The following is a 19,623-nucleotide window of genomic DNA, read 5'->3' as shown; positions in this document are numbered from 1 at the left end:
GATTAATTTCATTTTTTACTCAATTGGCAGTTAATCCCAATGAGTACATCATTAATTAACCAGAGCAGCAAGCAGGTATCCTACTCTTGTACCGTTATGTAATGAACCGCTATGGAATGCACAAGAGCATAGTACATGGCGATTTGCTCTCCCCTCTCCCTACTCAATGGCAGGTTAGTGTCATTTAATTTTATTATCATAGATAACACATAAGTGAAATCATGCGACCTATTTGTAAGCCCACCTATAATTCAAAATGAAGTCTGCAACCCACTCAACCCACAAGCTCATGTGTCACACGCTGCATCAGTTAGTCACTGATTACAAGTTCATTGATTAGAAAGTAAACAAAATCCTGTATATTTGTTGAATGGGTACTTTGTGTGAGATGTGCCCGATGTTTGTGAATAAAGCAGAGAGCAATGAATGAATTGGTGACATAATGACATCATGTTCAAATCATTTTATTTTGGTGAATGTTTGGACTAAACAAGGTGGGTGATGTTGCTGCCAGGGAAAGGACTACTTTCCATTTTTGACAACCATTATTACAACGTCAAGTTGAAATGGCAAGATGCAGGAAAAAGCTGCATTCATCTGTCCAACAATCTGTCTCAATATCATCCCCTCCAGCATCAGTGTGACGCTTTCCCATTTCCTATATGGGATATTTGCCTTCATTAGCCGAGGCATAGAATATAAGAGCAGGGAGGTTATGATGGAACTGTATAAAATGCTAGTTAGGCCACAGCTGGAGTACTGTGTACAGTTCTGGTCGCCATACTATAGGAAGGATGTGATAGCACTGGAGAGGGTGCAGAGGAGATTCACCAGGAAGTTTCCTGGGCTGGAGCATTTCAGCTATGAAAAGAGGCTAGGGTTGTTTTCCTTAGAGCAGAGAAGGCTGAGGGGGGACCTGATTGAGGTATACAAAATTATGAGGGGCATAGACAGGGTAGATAGGAAGAAACTTTTTCCCTTAATGGAGGTGCCAATAACCAGGGGGCATAGGTTTAAGGTAAAGGGCAGGAGGTTTAGAGTGGATTTGAGGAAAAAAAAATTCACCCAGAGGGTAGTTGGAATCTGGAACACACTGCCTGAAGGGGTGGTAGAGGCAGGAACCCTCAAGACATTTAAGAATTATCTAGATGAGCACTTGAAACACCATAGCATACAAGGCTACGGGCCAAGTGCTAGAAAGTGGGATTAGAATAGATAGGTGCTTGATGGCCGGCACAGACACGATAGGCCGGAGGGCCTGTTTCTGTGCTGTATAACTCTATGACTCTGATACCAGCTACCTGTTGTGGAATCACTGGATGAAATTGCCAAATTGGTACAATTTATGAAATGCTGAGTGGTATAAACGTGCGGTCATTTTGAATGGGATTGAATCTCTTCAAACATATATTGACAGAGACATTCATCCCATCAGTCAGGATTGGACTTGAGCACAGGTGCTTGAGATGAAAGGTCAGATTGATAACCCATTCCACTACCCATTCTCTGATGAATAATTTTCATCATGTTCTTGATAAAATGAGAAAATGTAAAATGTTAAATTTTGTGGTCTTATGGAGAAACCTTTGGCCAGGCATGTTCCTTCCCTAGTTGGTGTGCTGGCGGCATTGCTGTAGAACAGGATAGGCAACAGACCTTTCGAACAATACTATCAGTGCTGCCAAAAATATGATTTAAGCAGGATGAGGCACAGGTCACATCAGACCTGCACAGAATGCCTTCCATCCTCAGAGTCCTCAGTCAAAAGAACTGGCACAACAAAATATTCAGTTTAACCACTAAGAGGGCAAGAGAGTTTGAGTGACAGGCAGTCCTGGGACTCAGTGACCATGATCCTCTGGTTGGGAGCAGGTGGAAAACCCAACCAAATCAGGCACCTGTTTACAGTTACACTCATCAATACAAATGCTGACTAAAGTCAGTGGGCATGGGATAAGAACCTTGAGGAGGTAACAATGCTAATTCAAGAGGGAAATCTATGTAATTAGTAGTATTTCCGAACAAAAGGTTTACCTTTCATTTAGACTGATGGCACTTATTGTAAAGGTAACCTCATCATAAAGTGAAGCAGGTATTCTTGCTCCATTGGGAGGCGTTGGATGAATAAACACAGGACGAAATATTCCAAAGGCACATTCTGATACAGCTCTGTCCACTACAACAATAGAAAGACAGTTACACAGGTGCAAAGTACATTGTATAGAGTATATCACATATAAGGTTACTATTATTCCCAATGTCTCTATCATTGCTGATGTTTACTCAGCCTCCTCACACTGTCAATTATACTGAGCAATATTACTGTAAGAATGTGTAACACTGACATGGAATTCTTCTCTCTGCTATTTTAACAGAACTCAAAACAAGTTAACACCTCCATTAAAATAGTGGAGAAAAGCATTTGATACAATGAGGTCAAACATTTGTATAATAACACCATCAACATCCTGAAGGTTACCACTGATCAGAAACTGAACTGGAGTAGCCACATAAATACTGTGGCTACAAGAGCAGGTCAGAGGCTGGGAATTCTGTGGCAAGTAACTCACCTCCTGACTCCCCAAAGCCTGTCATCGACAAGGCACAAGTCAGGAGTGTGATGGAATACTCTCCACCTGCCTGAATGAGTGCATCTCCGACAACACTCAAGAAGCTTGACACCATCTAGGAAAAAGCAGCCCACTTGATTTTTTTTTAGCCATTTGTAGGATGTGGGCATCGCTGGCTAGGCCAGCATTTGTTGCCCCTTCCTTAATTGCCCTTGAACTGAGTGCTAGACCATTTCAGAGGGCATTTTAAGAGTCAACCACATTGCTGTGGCTCTGGAGTCACATGTAGGCCAAACCAGGTAAGGATGGCAGATTTCCTTCTCCAAAGGACATTAGTGAATCAGATAGGTTTTTACAAAAATCACCAATGGTTTCATGGTTGCTATTAGAGTTACACTTGTGTTTAATTCCAGATATATTAATTGAATTCAAATTTCACCATCTGCCGTGGTGGGATTTGAACCCATGTCCCCAGAGCATTAGCCTAGGCTCTGGATTACTTGTCCAGCGAAATTACCACTATGCAACTGCCTCCCCATGCACCATCTTAAACATTCACTCACTCCACCACGGGTACAAAATGGCAACAGTGTTGTTACGACCATGTGAGAGGGGTCTAGGGGTTCCCTCTCAGCCTTTCCCTGGTTTAACCGTAGCAGGGTTTAATTTTAAAAACACCGTATTTTTAGCTCCCCCTTTAGTGAATCTTTGTTCAATGCTCCAATTGTAAGGCAACGAAATCAAACAGCTTTCCATGGATTTAAACAAGAAAAATAGAAGTTTATTAATCTTAAATTCTAATCAGGTTAACAACTACGAATATGCGACGTGACCACACTAGCAAGCGTACGCAATAAACAGACAAGCAGAAAAAGTAGAAGGAATAAAGGGGAAATGTTTGAGGCAATATCTGGTAGTGATAGTCTTTAAGTTCAATGTGGAGTCTTTGGTTGCCGGTAAGTCTTGCAATTCTTTGGGACCCAGTTCACGCTTCAACTTGTTCCGATGTAGGAGTCTTTTCTCTCTTTACATGTCTTTCATGGGTCGGGTGGCTTGGGAGAAAACGAGAGAGCAAGACAGCCAGGCGAGAAACTTGCTTGTTTCAGCTTCAGTTGCACACTGCCTTCTGAATTCAAAGTGTCCTATGGCTAGTTCAAAAAACCTGGGCCAGCCAGTTAGTCATGTGACCAGCTGGTTTAACCAGTCCTGGCTCTGTGGATTGTATCATCTGAGCAGGGCCTGGAATGTGCTTCCTTGCCTTCAATGTCTGGTGATCAAAATTCATTTGGGTTAATTGGAGCAGGGAATAGTCCTTTGTCTCCACAAGCAGCATCTCTTAGTATGCAAATGTCCTTCCAGCCCAGTGTCTGGTGATCTTCAAACAAGTAATTTCTTCACTCAAGCAATAGTTTAAAATCAATGTTCAGAGTACAAAATTAATATGCCTCATTCTTGGCAGGTGGGGGTCTGCATGACAGTGTGTACCGTCTACAGGAGGCACTGCAGCAATTCACCAAGCCTCCTGCGACAGCACCTTCCAAACCGGGGTGGGGGTGGGGTGGAGGGGGTGGGCTGTTAAACTGTAAAAAAATGGGGAACTCATTATCAACTTGCTGTATACTCACCCCTTGTTTTTTCTTATAGTGGTGGTTACCAAGGCATGCAAGTGACCTGCTGAGTATTTTCAGCATGTTCTGTTTTTATTTTAAATTTCCAGCATGCGCAGTATTTTTGCTTTTATGCAAGTTTCCCATCTTGGAGAGGTGGGTCACTGCATTATCATATTTAAATCAGACTCTCACCGTGCAACTGGGAACCTGATTTAAATATAATAGTTGTCGGCCTGTTATAAATGCTGGACTTTGTAACATGATTATGTTTTAAAAATTGTGGTTTTTAAAAGTTTAACAAGGGGTCCGGAAGGTCAGGTGACCTCACATCCACTCTGCTAAAGGACAAGACAGATCTAAGACTTTTTTGAAAAAAAGAGACTGCAGGGGTAACACCTGAAGAACAATGGGTTTCACCCTCCCAGACTTTCAGGTTGTAAACAAGGAGTCAGTGAAAATGTACCAAGCAACTGTCAACACCTGGGAACAATGGAAGGCTCAAGTGGCTCTGTGACACCAGACATCTGGACTTTGCATATTGGAACAGGACAATAAGCTATTGCCTTTTGAGTCCAGATTAATTTAACACGTTTTCTGAAGGCAGACAGGCTGTAAGAGAGGAAACCAGCAGTTGCAGCCTCAAGACAGGTTGTAAGAAGAAAACCCAACGGTTGCAGCCTGAGAGCAGGCTGTAAGGAAGACAACCAGTGGTGCAGCTTCAAGGGGGGAGCGGGAACACCTGCTCTCAGAAATCTGATACAGAAAAAGGCTGCAAAGACTTGAACCTGTTTTGAAAGTTGAAGCTTGCAGAGAAGTAGAAGACCAGGAGGATCGCCTTATTCACGGATGTCCAGGTTGCAAGTGCTCGGAGAAATGAGTGAAGAGGACATTGATTTGTGAATAGGTCTGGGAGAACCAACCCATTGCTATCGGGAGGAGCTTGGGATTTTTAAACGCAAATGATTTTGCCATCAAAAAGGACTGTGTAACGTATAAGTGTAGTTTGAGCTTTTCAAGTATTTTAATAAATAAAGAAAATACCTTTCTTTGTAATCTAGGGTATCAGCTTCTTACAAAGTACTATTTAGTTAATGGAGATTTCTTTTATATTAGTTGTTATAATAAAAGTCCTAAAATGTGAAATCTAGTCGTGTAATTCTTTAAATTGTTCTGGGGTTCATATCTCGGATTTTTAACGTTAACGGTCTCACTGAGGTCGTAACAGGCCAGGTTTCCCAGGATTCAGGAAATACAGCAGTGAAAGGGTAGAGTGAGCTGCTATCTATCTCTAGAAAGTAAGTGTTTTTTATAGTCCCCCGCCACCCCCCCTAAAGGGCCAGAAGGGGCAAGAGTGCTCTCTCCAGATCCTCAAGAAAGCCTTTGGCCTCCTTTATGCCACTCAAGGTCACTGTCTAGCCCCTGCCATGATTGGCGAGTCCCCCCTCCAGCCCCTATCTGCAGCCTAGCCTGCGATCCTCCTGCCACTGGTTTTCCCACCTGGCAGCCAGCCTGTCAATTTGGCCTGCTTACGGGCAGGAAACAGAAGAGAGAAATTATAATGCAGTCCTGCCAATCAATTTGGCAGAATCTCTATGTCCCAGCCTCTCCTGAGTTTTGCCCGCTCTACCGTGCTCCCCTGCACTCTCCCTGTCTCCTCGTAAATATTAGGACCCACCATTTTGCCAGCAATTAAACAACAATATCAATATCTGCGCAGGAATGTGTTAATAATCTCTTTCCTGGTTCAATGTCATTCTTTCTACAGTTTACAGCAAATAAGCTCTTTAAAATATTTTTTCAGAATACCACTTTTTTTTGAAAAAATCACTTGCTGAGCTCAATGGCTTCTTATATATAACACTATGCAGTAGAGACCAGAGGGTCCAAAATTCAAACAACAGCTGAATTAAAAAGGGCATCATTTAGGGTGTCCTAATTGATATCAGTAATCCAGGGCCAGGAAGAAGAACGACTAGCCTGCTCTTGACCTCTGCTGCATGTGTAGGAGTCAGATTTTGACAGAATAGAGCTCAGGCCTAGTGCACCGCTCCACCTATCATGGTTAAACAGCATCGAAATGTTGCCGTCTGTTTAATTCATGAAGAACAGGCACTTGAGAGATGTTACTGGGAACCCCTTCAGGAGAGGAGGGGAATAAACTGGGAAGATGGCTTACCAATTATCACAAATTGCATTGGAATGGAACTCAAGGCTTTTGCTCTTTGATTGAATGATGTAGAGGAAGCCTCTTCAAAAGCAGAGTGCAGGGTCTGTGTCCCATCGCTGTGCGTCAGGAGGATAGTTTCTCTCGGATAGTCTTCAATTATCAGTTCAATGCTGTATGTGCCGTAAGTACCACGTCCATTGTATTGAAGGACACAGCTTTCCTGCAAGATTACTTCAGTAAATATCAACATGTCCTTTCTCCTGTCCACGTCCTTACTACGTTAAAGTAAAGGCTTACTGCAGAATCTCCTACTCTAACTGTTACATTCCCATGATCCCAATCCCATGAATTCACTCCCATTCTCAATCTTTCTTTCCTTCTACAATCATTAGGTCTTTAAAACTCAAGCTTGGTGTCATTTAGGTTTATTTTATCTTCTCTTCTACTCTTTCCAGCCTTGGGTGATGTCCTGCACTATGGCTTTGACTGTTGGCTTGGGTTTCTCAATTAAGGAAGAAACTAAGAGAACGGAGACTTAACTATCAGAAGGATGTGACTGTCTGATGGAATTGCATTCCTTCATTGACAATGGCAGTACAATCAGAATTGCAATAGTGCCAATAAACACCAATTAAGAAAATAATTCAAATCAAAATCAATTTTATTTTAAACTTATCTGCTGCACAAGGCCCACCTAATGCGATTTCCGTATGAAGTGGCCAATCAGCATTTCTGCCTGAAACAAATGGGAGGCTGATTGCAAATTCAAATCAGAGTCCTATGCAAACTGTGGGATTCCATTTGAAATGTTAGAATATAAATGGACAGTGTGGTACCACACATGCTCCACCTGTCTGTACCAGGAGGTGGGTAGCCTAGCCACTGGTGTTTAAAGGGAGGTCACTCCAAAAATGTGTTGAAAAATTTCCATTGTGAATCTTTGCAGGGATGTTCTTTCTGGCCCCACAAAAGTACTGCCAGTCAGTGGATAGCCCTCCCCCTGCCTTTTATAGCAACTTCCGGCTCAGCTCACCCATGGAGCCACTGGATTTTCACGCCCCCAGGCCCCATTCAGCAAGCTGCCCACGAACATTCATTCAGCACTGGGCAGCTCACTAACTGTATCCTAATGACACTTGAATACGAAAATGGTTCTGATCTCCCGCTGAATCTGTTGGGCTTCGGGTGCACCACCAACTTCACACAATTAATTCCTTATGGAGTGTATGACTGTTCTGTAGGTGACAGCTGTTTGGCACCACTAACGTCCCAAAGCAGCTGCTTAAGGGAGGAATGCTAGCCGGAATACTGGAATCATTTCCTGCTTTCCTTCATATAGTATCATTGGATTGTTGATGTCCACTGGAACGAGTAGACAGGACCTCCAACAATGCTGCACTCCCCTCAGTACTGCACTCGAGTGTCAACCCACATTATGTGCTAATGCTCGAGTGTGAAGCTTGAGGTCACATTCTTGCTTAAGGCAATGGGGCAAGCTATGGAGTCAAGACAGTCGAAGGCTGAGTCCATGTTCTCAGTCATGACTGGAGCTCACAGAGAGCTCAATGCAGTTAATTATGGGCACACAGTCTGTGATTTTCTGTCCATTTATTTTAATCCACAGAAAATCGTGTGCTGTGCATGCCTCATGTGACACCACTGCTAACTGATCACACAGAAGTGTGGAGTAAACATTTTGTTGTAATCAATGATTGCATTTATTTACAATGTTTAGGCACATTGGAAAAATACAGGCAACTAGTCAAGGAAATGCAGAAAAATCAGTTGTGATGATCTGGGGAGCACGGCAAAATATTTAATTTTTATTATGCTGTAAGAGATTTAATTTTTTTAAATAAAAGACTTGTTTACACACCAGAACATGAGAAAGCTGGCTCAACTACCTGGTCTAGCATGAAGAACGGCTGCTGGGTACAGTGGGCGCATTCATGCCTTGTCCGCAGTCCATAATGACATCTCAGAATATCTCCGTCCCTCTCATATATGGTAAGGTTATACATAGCAGCACAATTCTGAGGTACCCTGGGGAAACAGAGCAAAGAAATTTTAAAACAAAAGCAAAATACTGCACAAGCTGGAAATCTGGAATAAAAACTATAAGTCCTGGTAATATTCAGCAGGTCTGGCAGCATCTGTGGAGAGAGAAACAGACTTAACGGGCTGGATTTTGTTCCCAGCCGATGTCAGGTTCTGTGGCAGGGGGGCCAGAGAATCGGAGCGGCAGTGGACTGCCACAGAATCCGACCCCAGGATTGTGGCGGCCGCTCTGCTACTCTGCGAAGGGACCCTACTTTCCATATGCTAATTAGATGTTTGCCTTAATTTAAACGTAACCTGCAGCAATCCTACCTTCAGTTCCCGATCTTCAGCACGACGTGCAGCACTCACATGCCTTCACTTTCCCGTCCAGGGAAAGCTGTGGTGCCACCGAGGTGGAGAAGGGGGGAGCTCTGCAGTATTTGTATAGGGACGGGGGCGAAGGGGTCAACTCTGCATTTTGCTGAACTGTCTGCAGGGCTGGCAGCCTTTTAAAAATGGTGCCAGCACCTGCTTCCATATCAGGTGACGCTGTGAATGGCGACACCAATGACGCCCCCGCCACATGATGGGCGGTGGTGGGGCGGCCGCTGTGAATATGCTAAGTGGACGCCCACCACATAATTGCGACGGCGTGGCGGCATGGGTCCTGTGCAGGGAGGCCGCCATTTTCTGGGACAACAAAATCCAGGTTCGGGTCTGTGACCTTTCATCAGAACAGGCATAGGTTAGAAATTTAATAGGCTTTGAGCAAGTGAAAGAGGGGAGGGGGAGGAAGAAGAACAAAAGGGAAGGTCTGTGATAGGGCAGAGGGGAGGAAAGATTAAATGACAAAGATGTCCTGGAACAAAAGGCAAAGGGAGTAGTAAAGCATTTGTCCAGAGAGACTGATAATGCAGAATAGTGAACAGCTCTGTCCAAAAGCAAAAACTTTCGTAAAGAAATTAAAAAGCAGGCTTTGGGCAGTAAGTTAATCAAATCAGCAGTATACAGAATGCCATGGGGCTGATGATTATTCTCTGTAAAGGCTCACACATTTTTTATCAAGTACATCACACCAGTTAATCTTCCTTTATAAGGAATTGCTTCATTCAGTCTGAGGCCAGCTTTCTTTGCTTCCTTCTGTCTTTCTATGAACAGCTGTAAGGGCCATAAAGCTATTATCTGGCATCACTCTGTGATGTCCATATTTGGGCAACTTTCTATAATTCAGTGAAGCTTCTTTCACACATCTACAAAAAGAGGTCATGTGTTGTACAATTGCACTGAAGTTTATTGATTCAGTTCTAGCTAAACATGAATAGGCCAAATACAATGGGCTGGATTTTAAGAGCTCATCGCCGAGATGCAGCCTGTGCCAAAGAGTCGCTGCAATCTCCCGCCCGGTGGCTCATTTAAATGGCCGGGGTGGCCCACCTTCTGCCACCAATGATGTGGAGGGGGGGGGGGGGGGGGGCTGTCCGTTGCTGGCAATGACATCAGCTGCCTGTGCGCAGCCACTGGTGCCACTTTTAAAGGGCAGCCAGCCCTGCTGCCACATTTAAATTTTTAAAGAAGTAACCCACCCCCCACAAAATTAAATAAATAAATTTATAACGCCATTCCCCCCCAAAAAATTACAGTAACTATTTGCCCTTTCCCCCCCAAAACACTTGCCTTTTAGATTTGATCTTTCCCCCCAAACTGCACAAAGTTTAAAGGTCAACCCTTCCCACCATCCCCTACACATATTACATTTATTTGACCCCATCCCCACTCCACACTATAAATCTTACTTCCTCCCCCCTTCTCACCAGTATGGCGCCGCGTTTCCCCAGACTGGGATTTAAGGCGTGGGAGTGCCAGCCACCATGTCGAAGATCATGGTGGGCCCTCAAGATCGCATGTAAGTCTATTTAAATGTATTCATTTTATCGATTTGAATATTTTAATTGAGGTCCTGTCACCTAGAGCTGGGGGGCCACCACGGAGCCCCAACACCGCCGGGAGGATCGGGCCGGGCTCTCATGGCATCGAGGTCCGTGATGGGCCTCATCCGGAGCCATTTTCAGGCCCCCCTCCCCCATCCCCCTACCCCCGCCATGGAACCGGACACCTGGGGGAGAACAAAATCCAGTCTTCTATGTCTGAGTGAAGCATTTTGGCCTGTTAATCCTTCAAACAATGAGTCAGTGTAGAGTCCTAAGGTTAATTTTATGGAGTTTATTTATATCATTTAAAATAAGTTGCACGGAAACTTTTTAACTGACATTGATGGAAGAAAACTTTCCATTACATTTCCTGAAGCAGTGTCTCCATTTAACACAAGAACAAAAGGAACAAGCTCATGAACTCCAGAGGTAAAGTGGGAGTGACTGCCCTTGACATCAAAGCAGCATTTGACCAAGTGTGGCATCAGTGAACCCTAGTAAAATTAAAGTCAATGGAAATCAGGGGGAAAACTCTCATTGATTGTGGAGTCATAACTAGCACAAAGAAAGATGTCTGTACTTGTTGAAGGCCAATCATATCAGCCCCAGGATATCACTGCAGGAATTCCTTAGGGTAGTGTTCTAGGCCCAACCATCTGCAGCTGCTTCATCAACAACCTATCCTCCATCATAAGGTCAGAAGTGGGGATGCTCATTGATGATTGCACAGTGTTCAGTATACTTTGGAATTCCTCAGATAAGGAAGCAGCCCCTGCCCATATGCAACAAGACCCGGACAACATTCAGCTCTGGGCTGATAAGTGGCAAGTTCCATTTGTGCCACACAAGTGCTAAGCAATGACCATCTCCAACAAGAGAGAAATTACTTTCACCACTTGACATTCAATGGCATTACCATCACTGAATTCCCCACCATTAACATCCTGGAGGGTTACCATTGACTAGAAAGTTAACTGGACCAGCCATAGAAATACTGCGGCTACAAGAGCAGGACAGAGGCTGGGAATTCTGCAGTTAGTAACTCACCTCCTGACAGCCCAAAGCCTGTCCACCATCGACAAGGCACATCGACAAGAGTGTGACGGAATATTCTCCACCTGCCTGGATGGGTGCAGCTCCAACAACACTCAAGAAGCTCGACAACATCCAGGACAAAGCAGCCTGCTTGATTTATACGCAATCCACCACCTTAAACCCTCATTCCCTCCACCACCGGCACACAGTGGCAGCAGTGTGTACTCTATACAGGATGCACTGCAGCAACTTGCCAAGGTTCCTTTGACAGCACCTTCCAAACCAGTGACCTCTACCACCTAGAAGGAAAAGGGAAGCAGGCATGTTGGAACATCACCACCTCCAAGTTCCCATCCAAGTCACAGACCATCCTGACTTTGAAATAGATCGCCGTTCCTTCACTGTCGCTCGGCCAAAATCCTGGAACTCTTTCCCTACAGCATTGTGGGAGTACCTACACCACATGGACTGCTGCAGTTCAAGAAGATAGCTCACCACCACCTTCTCAAGGGCAATTACGAATGGGCAATAAATGCTGGCCTTGCAAGGAGTAGGCCACTTGGTCCTTCAAGTCTGCTCCAACATTTAATAAGGTCATGGCTGATCTTCGGCCTCAGCTACACCTTCCCACACTATCCCCATATCCCTTGATTCCCTTAATATCCAAATATTTGTAGATGTCTGACTTGAATATACTCAAAGACTGAGCTCCCACAACCCTCTGTGTTTTCTGGAATTCTAAAGGTTTATAAGTAAAGAAAATGTTCCTTATCTCGGTCCTAAATAGCCCATCTCTTCTTCTGAGACTGTGGCCCCTAGTTCTAGACTTCCCAGCAGGGGAAACATCCTCCCAGTATCTATCTAGTCAAGCCCCTTAAGAATTCTATATGTTTCAATGAGATCACCTCTCATTCTTTTAAATTCTAGGGACTATAAACCTAGTCTACTCAATCTCTCCTCACAGAACAATCCCTCATCCCAGGAATCAGTCTAGTGAACCTTCGCTGCACTCCCTCTAAGGCAAGTATATTCTTGCTTAGGTAAGGAGACCAAAACTGTACACAGTACTCAACAAGGCCTTATACAATTGCAGTTAAAACTTCTTTATTCTTATATACCAATCCCTTTGTATTAAAAGCTAACATACTATTTGCTTTCCTAATTTCTTCTTGTACCTACATGTTAACTTTCTGTGATTCGTGTACAAGGATATTCAGATCCTTATAAATACCAAAGATCCCTTTGAATAGCAATTTAACTCTCTGTGTGGTTTAGGGTGAGTCAGATCCCCTGATGTTCTTGTGGGTAAAGGCACCACTCAGTATGATACTAAGAATACAGATCATCAGGTCAATGCCCAGACTGTGCTGTGTTAGCTAAGCACAGACAAGACAATAGTTCCAGCGGGGCAGAAAAGTCTTGATTACCGATGTAATGGCTCTTGCTGGAAAGATGAGTGAGGCCAGGATTAGGTTGTGAAGGACTTCACGGTTGAATAATATATCAAGGCTCATTGTCTGGGCTCATACATGACACTTGGATGCAACACCCAAGAGATCACAACAATCAGCACCTTCAGGAAAGAGGTTAAAATGTCAAGAAAAAAGAATGGGGTGACTAAACTTAGCTTGTTGGCTGACTGCTCCATTCCCCCAACTTTTCTCAGTCATATGATACAGTCAAGATACAATTAACTCCTACTTTTTTTTCATTACTTTACCTTAAGACAGGTAACAGAGGTGGTTGAGGAGGTGCATTGATAGCTCCACTATCTGAGCGATTTCCCAAATCCGCCAATAAGGAAAATGTAAACTGAAGGTTTTCTATTTCCTTTTGAGATCCCACAAATGGTGACCAACAACAGCCAGATGGCCTGTAAAAAAATTTTTTAAATGACATTAAGTAATACAGAGCCTGGTGGCATTCCTGTAGCCCGCTGAATATCATGATATTCATAGCTTCAAGGTTAAGTCTAGATCTACCCATCACTTTTACAGATGAACAGCACAGGGCAGCACAATGGCGCAGTGGTTAGCACCGCAGCCTCACAGCTCCAGCGACTCGGGTTCTGTTCTGGATACTGCCTGTGCGGAGTTTGCAAGTTCTCCCTGTGACCGCGTGGGTTTTCGCTGGGTGCTCTGGTTTCCTCCCACAGCCAAAGACTTGCAGGTTGATTTGTAAATTGCCCCTAGTGCAGGTAGGGGGAAGGTGGGGATGTGGTAGGGGACATGGAATTAATGTAGGATTAGTATAAATGGGTGGTTGATGGTTAGCACAGACTGGGTGGGCCAAAGGGCCTGTTTCAGTGCTGTATCTCTCTATGACTCTATTTCTCTGAGGCAGAACAATGGCATTACCTGATAGACAGTTATCAGTGTATTGTTTCCGACAGCTGGGATTGAATGTTCCTCCAATAACTTGCCTGAATCAGGTAGGAAAGCAACACAAAATGAAGTGAAGCCTCACCCTACCTCAAACCCCCTCCTCTGCCAGGATAGCAGCCAGCCACTCTTTTGTAACCACTGCTTATAAATGTCATTGTGGAAGCCGGGCCTGACAAGCGATTCTATTTGTTACTTACTGACAGAAGGGGCTGGATTTTGTTGTCCTGCCACTGGGAGCAGCAGAGGGTACAGAAAATGGCAACTGCCCCGCGCTGGACCCGGACCGCTGTGCCATGGCAATTCTGCAGCGAGCGGCTACTTAGCATATTCACAGTGGCCGCCACCCCCAATCACATGGCGGGGCGGCATTGGTGATGCCTGATGCGGGAACAGGTGCTGCTGTCATTTTAAAAAGGCTGTCAGCCCTGCAAACTGTTCAACAAAATGCAGAGTTGACCCCTTCCCCCACTTCCCTATACAAATACTACAGAGTTGACCCCTTCCCCACCTTAGTGGTGCCAGCTTTCCCTGGACAGGAAAGTGAAGGCACGTGAGTGCCTCACATTGCACTGAAGATTGGGAACTGAAGGTAAGATCACTGCGGGTTATGTTTAAATTAATGCAAAGATCTAATTCGCATATGGAAAGCAGGAACCTGTCACAGAGGGGCCGCCACAGAGCTTCCCCGCCACCGGGAAGATCAGGACTGGCAATCCCGGCGTCGGGTTCCGTGGTGGCTGCTGCCAGTCCGATTCACCGCCCGCTCCCCCTCCATCCCCCCACCATGGAACCTGATGTCAGGCCGGGAACAAAATCCAGCCCAAGGAGGGTGATTGCAGATTCTGGAGTAGCATGAGTGAACTACCTAAGTCACACAATGGAGGGACAATTCTCGTCCACACACCCACCAATCATCTATCTTTTTTGGCCTCAGCTAAGCCCAAGGCCTAAGAAGATGATTAAAGTCTTGATTTTTGTGGCTCTTCCACCTCCTTTAACTCACCTCCTGTCTCCGGGGACCCAGCAGAGGTTTCACAGGAGCATAACAATACTCTGTCATTGCCATGTTAGGGTTCCAGTTAGAGCCTGAGCTACATGCTTAATATACCACAATCCCACGAGATGGAACAGGATAATAATGGGAGTTGGTGCAGCCAGTGGAAACTCAGTTATTCCCATACCCAACCAATGTCAGGAAAACTGAGCTCCTGGTGTTGTGAGGGAAATGGAATTGACCATTGGAAGAAATGATGATCTGACAAGGGAGAGCATGGATTGAATCACAGAATTACAGCACAGAAGGAGGCCATTTGGCCCATTGTGCCTGTGCCAGCTCTTGGTAGAGCTATCCAATTACTCCCACTCCTCACTGCTCCTTCCCTGCAGCCCTGCAAATTTTTCCCCTTCACCTATTTATCCAATTCCCTTTTGAAAGTTACTATTAAATCTATTTCCAGCACCCTTTCAGGCAGCACATTCTGGATCACAACAGTGGCGCAGTGGTTAGCACCACAGCCTCACAGCTCCAGCGACCCGGGTTCAATTCTGGGTACTGCCTGTGTGGAGTTTGCAAGTTCTCCCTGTGTCTGCATGGGTTTCCTCCAGGTGCTCCGGTTTCCTCCCACAGCCAAAAGACTTGCAGGTTGATAGGTAAATTGGCCATTATAAATTGCCCCTAGTATAGGTAGGTGGTAGGGGAATATAGGGACAGGTGAGGATGTGGTAGGAAAATGGGATTAGTGTAGGATTAGTATAAATGGGTGGTTAATTGTCGGCACAGACTCAGTGGGCCGAAGGGCCTGTTTCAGTGCTGTATATCTAAATCAAATCAACAACTCACTGTGTCAAAAAATTTGACCTTCCAGAGCAAAAGAACAGCATCCCAGGAGAAGAATTGTTCTCGTTCTTATGTGTTAGCGAAATTGTAACCAGCAAGAAGATTTTCTATGTTTTACTATTAAATGCATTCTGAAAAAACCTGTCTACAGCCTGAAGAGATCTTGCTACTGTGCTCATGCTATTGATACTGTCACGATCCTGTTTTTTTTTTCTCCTCGGGAAGTATTGTGGTGTTGCCTTAAGGCAGCAAGCTCCAGAGACTGTAAGCCAAAGTGCATTCTTTTTGCCCAGCAACAACCATACAGAGAGGGAGAACAGGGATTCAAAGCCTCCATTTTGACTTTGAAACTGGCTAGCAGAGACACACAGTTGACGGACTGGTCCAGCACGTGAAAGAAATAGGAGAGTTCTCTCTAAATCAATTTAGACCCTGGATAGTTTCTCTCTCAAACTTCTAAAAAGCTTCAAGCCAAATTAATTCCTTAAAGAAATAACAAATTGTTGATCTGCTGTGTTCATAGCTGCAAAAAAAGAGTTTAATATTACAACTGCCGAACTGAACTGTTGAACCCCTATCTCTGGAACGACCCTTTCCTCATCGGACCTTGGAAGACTGCAAATGAACTTTGACTGTGTTGTATCAGAAGACCACTTGTCGGAAGTGTAATCTGCAAAGGCGTTATTGTTTTTTCTATTTTTTCAGGCAGCTAATTAAAAACCAAACTACTGTTCGTTTGAGTATATGTATGCGAATGCGGGAGTTAGTTTTTTTAAATAAGAAGTTATAAGGTCTTTAGATATTGGTTTATCTTAGCAGTGTTTAAGATTTTAGTTTTTTTAATAAGTAGTTAATTTATTGATATCTAAAGATATTTCGCCTCATTCGGGGTTACTAGATTGTTTCAATTTGGCTGCTGCTTTCTTCGATTTGGAAAGTTTAAAGATAGATGAGGCGACCTGTGGAGCGATGGAACTGAATTGACAGTGCGTTACTCCCACCGCAATCAGAATCATATATTTTGATTGGGGGCTTTGTCCTGAGTGGTTGTAACATATATATTTAATATTTTTTAAAAAACACAGGATCATGACAACACATATTGAGCAAGGGAAATCATCCCTGTCTTGATTTGTAAGAGGGTGTTTAATAGTTGACAATACTGATTTGTATAAGCTACGTCGTATATATAGTTAGTATTAGTGGATCCCCAGCAGCATTACCCACGGTCAGAAGGAGGACACGTTGTTTAATAAAGTTGGCTTCCACACTAGGCCCCAAAGCAACCATCACTTCTGTTCCCAAAGATGCCTCCCCTTTTTCTGGATCGCCTATCAATCACCCATCTGTCTTCTTTCATCGCAACCCTGCTCAAAAGACTGTCCATCTTTCCCATTCTGCCTCCAAACAGAATGCCTTTCTCTATCTTCTTTCCACATTCTATCAATCTCAGGCTTGAAAACTTCAATTGCCCCAGCATCCGCAAGCTTTTGGAGAAAAGAGTTTCAGACCACTACCCATTGTGTATAAAAAGTGCTACCTGCTCTCACTCCTAAATAGCCTAATTCTAATTTTAAGATTATTCCATTAATATAATACTAAAATGTATAACTCAATCAATAACATTTAAAACAAGCTGAATTTATCCCAGTCTTACAGTTTGCAATACAACAGCAGCTTTCAGTTATATTGTGCCACTCACACAGAAGAATGTCTCACGGAGCTTCATATCTAGTGAGTAAACATCTGGTGAGCAGAAACTTTGTACGATGTCCCCTGACATAAAGTTCTCGTGACATTGTGAATTCAACACAAAATATCTGCTGTCAGGCTACTTCTGACCAGAGGCTTTAAAGAATAACACACAGTAACAAGCTGTAACTCAGGGCTTTATTCTGGGCTAGGAGTCCAGGGAACCATGCTACCATGTTATATGACAAGCTGGGAGTTGTACTCCCACCATCATGACAGAGCTTCGCATGCTACAAACATACATACACACACATCTGCACTTTGGCTGGTAAATTTTGATGCTCTGAGACTGCACACATTAGTGTTCAGATTCTCAGAACATTATAAAAATCTTCCATTTTATAAAATGATCAGGAGCTCTAATAGATATCCTGAACACTGTTATATTTTGTTCAATGTCAAACCAAAGTGTCTTGTTGTAATATCCCCGAGGGGATCGCAGCTCATTCACTGGAAATAGATTGAGACCTGACTGAAATTATAGGCCATACAGCATGGCTCCACTTCCAGCTTGTTCAACAGGAGCACAGATCATGGAGCCCAACCTGGAGATTCTGGCTTTTCAGGCATCATTTCTCAGTGCCTTATAACTGCTCTGTTGACCTCCACACCTCATTCTTCAATCTGTGCTTCAGTTGAAGTGAGAATTTGAACCAGGATCACAATTTCGGAGGAATACTGTCACTTTAGTGCTATTGAAATTGGAAACCTCTTAACTGTGACAGAAAAGGGAACAGTATTACTGTGTACTGAAAGACAACAGTGAGGAGATCTCTGCCTTTTTAACAGCTGGGATTATCCAACAGTATAGCAAAGCACTACAATACCTTGAATTTATACAGTACCTTTAATGTAGATAGTTTTCAAAGGGGAGGTGGGTAAGGAGGAGCAGGCACTAAGCCTTTGTGGGAGGGTGAAGAGAGGAAAAAAATATTTCCTTAAAGAGTTCAAGTTATGAGGACTTGTAAAGGTAGGGGTAGAGATGCAGAGGAAGCTCCAAAGAGTAGGGCTGAGGTTATTGAAGATGGAGCAGAGAGAAACGAAGATGCACAAGAGGGCACAGTCAGAGGGCTGGAGGGTGCAGGAGGAGAAGTAAAGCTGGAGAAGGTCAGAGAGGTCAGGTAGAAAAATGGCATGAATTGATTCATAAACAAGGATGAATATTATAAATTTGATCCATTGGCAAAGGAGAATGCAATACAGGTCACTGAGGATAGGGTTGATGGATGATCAGGACTTAGTGCGCGATAGTATGTAAGTTATGGAGTTTGGATAACTTGAAGTTTATAGAAGATGGAAGTTGGGTAATTTGTGCCTCGAGGTGACCAAGATGTGGGTAAAGATTTTAGAGGCGGTGAGGTTAAAATGGGAGGTAGAAATGTAAAAAGTTGCAAAGGAGGAAGAAGGTAGTCTGGTGATGGATGAAACATTAGATTTGAAACTCAGTTCAGGGCCAAAATTGTGTGCAATATGGTTCAGATTGAGTGAAGAGCGAGGGAAGAGACTAGAGTCAATGGCAGGAGTGGGGAGATTTGGTTGGGTCCAAAACTAGATCTTTCAGTCTTCCTGATTTTCAACTGTTGTAGATTCTGGCTAATCTGAGTCAGACAGACAGTCTGACAGTATGGATATGATCGTGATGACAAAGAAAATGATGGAGAAGTAGAGTTGGGTATTGCCTGGATACATGTGGAAGATGGTTCATTGTCTATAGATGATGTCTCTCAAGCTTGCAGGCAAGGAAGAGGAGGACCACAAAAGATGGAGATGGAGAATGACCATGTCAAACATTGCAGCAAGGTTAAACAGACAAGGAGGGATAAAAAGCCACATTTGAAGTCACAGAGGATATAATGACATTAACTAGGTAGTCTTGGTGCTATGGGCAAGGTGGAAAGGAGACTCAGTGGATTCATGCAGGGAGTTGTGGAAGAGGGAAGCAAGTAACTGAGAGCTAGCAACACATTCAAAACTGTTTCTCTTTATTGTTATTAATGTTCACCACAAAGTATATATCAGAATAAAAAAGAAAGGACTTACCTTATGTGTAACAGACTAGTGTTGTTGCGATGGATTACAGTCCCTCCATCTAGCATGCACCAGGTTGCAGTGTGGTTGCTGTCTCTCACTGTTTGGGTTCTGGACTTAGTGCAATTTAAAGCAACACAAATTCCATCTAGGTTCTGGGAGCATGGCAGGTTGATCCCTCTGTAATACACATGCACCTGACATGTGTGTTTAAACAGTCAATAAACCAAACACACTAAATGTACTTCATATGAAACATATTGCTAGTATTG

The 19,623-nt window shown here is 43.8% G+C and overlaps 1 protein-coding gene across 4 annotated transcripts in view; it reads right to left on the bottom strand.

Annotated features, from left to right (window-relative positions):
• LOC137377038 (uncharacterized) overlaps positions 1–19,623 on the bottom strand; it is a 101,020-nt gene that overhangs the window by 42,531 nt on the left and 38,866 nt on the right. For 2 of the 4 annotated variants that reach the window (XM_068046211.1, XM_068046213.1), the window contains exons 3-7: positions 19,364–19,548; positions 13,071–13,223; positions 8,252–8,390; positions 6,357–6,567; positions 2,035–2,176 (exon numbers count right to left, since the gene is read on the bottom strand). In XM_068046211.1, the coding sequence (XP_067902312.1) occupies positions 2,035–2,176; positions 6,357–6,567; positions 8,252–8,390; positions 13,071–13,223; positions 19,364–19,548 (830 nt within the window). The remainder of the gene's footprint in view (positions 1–2,034; positions 2,177–6,356; positions 6,568–8,251; positions 8,391–13,070; positions 13,224–19,363; positions 19,549–19,623) is intronic. The other 2 variants (XM_068046214.1, XM_068046212.1) reach the window with 2 other exon arrangements.

This window comes from Heterodontus francisci, chromosome 14 (assembly GCF_036365525.1).
Source record: "Heterodontus francisci isolate sHetFra1 chromosome 14, sHetFra1.hap1, whole genome shotgun sequence".
Classification (NCBI taxonomy): domain Eukaryota; kingdom Metazoa; phylum Chordata; class Chondrichthyes; order Heterodontiformes; family Heterodontidae; genus Heterodontus; species Heterodontus francisci.
The sequence above is the reverse complement of the archived record's forward strand: the minus strand, read 5'-3'. Positions and strand labels throughout refer to the sequence as shown.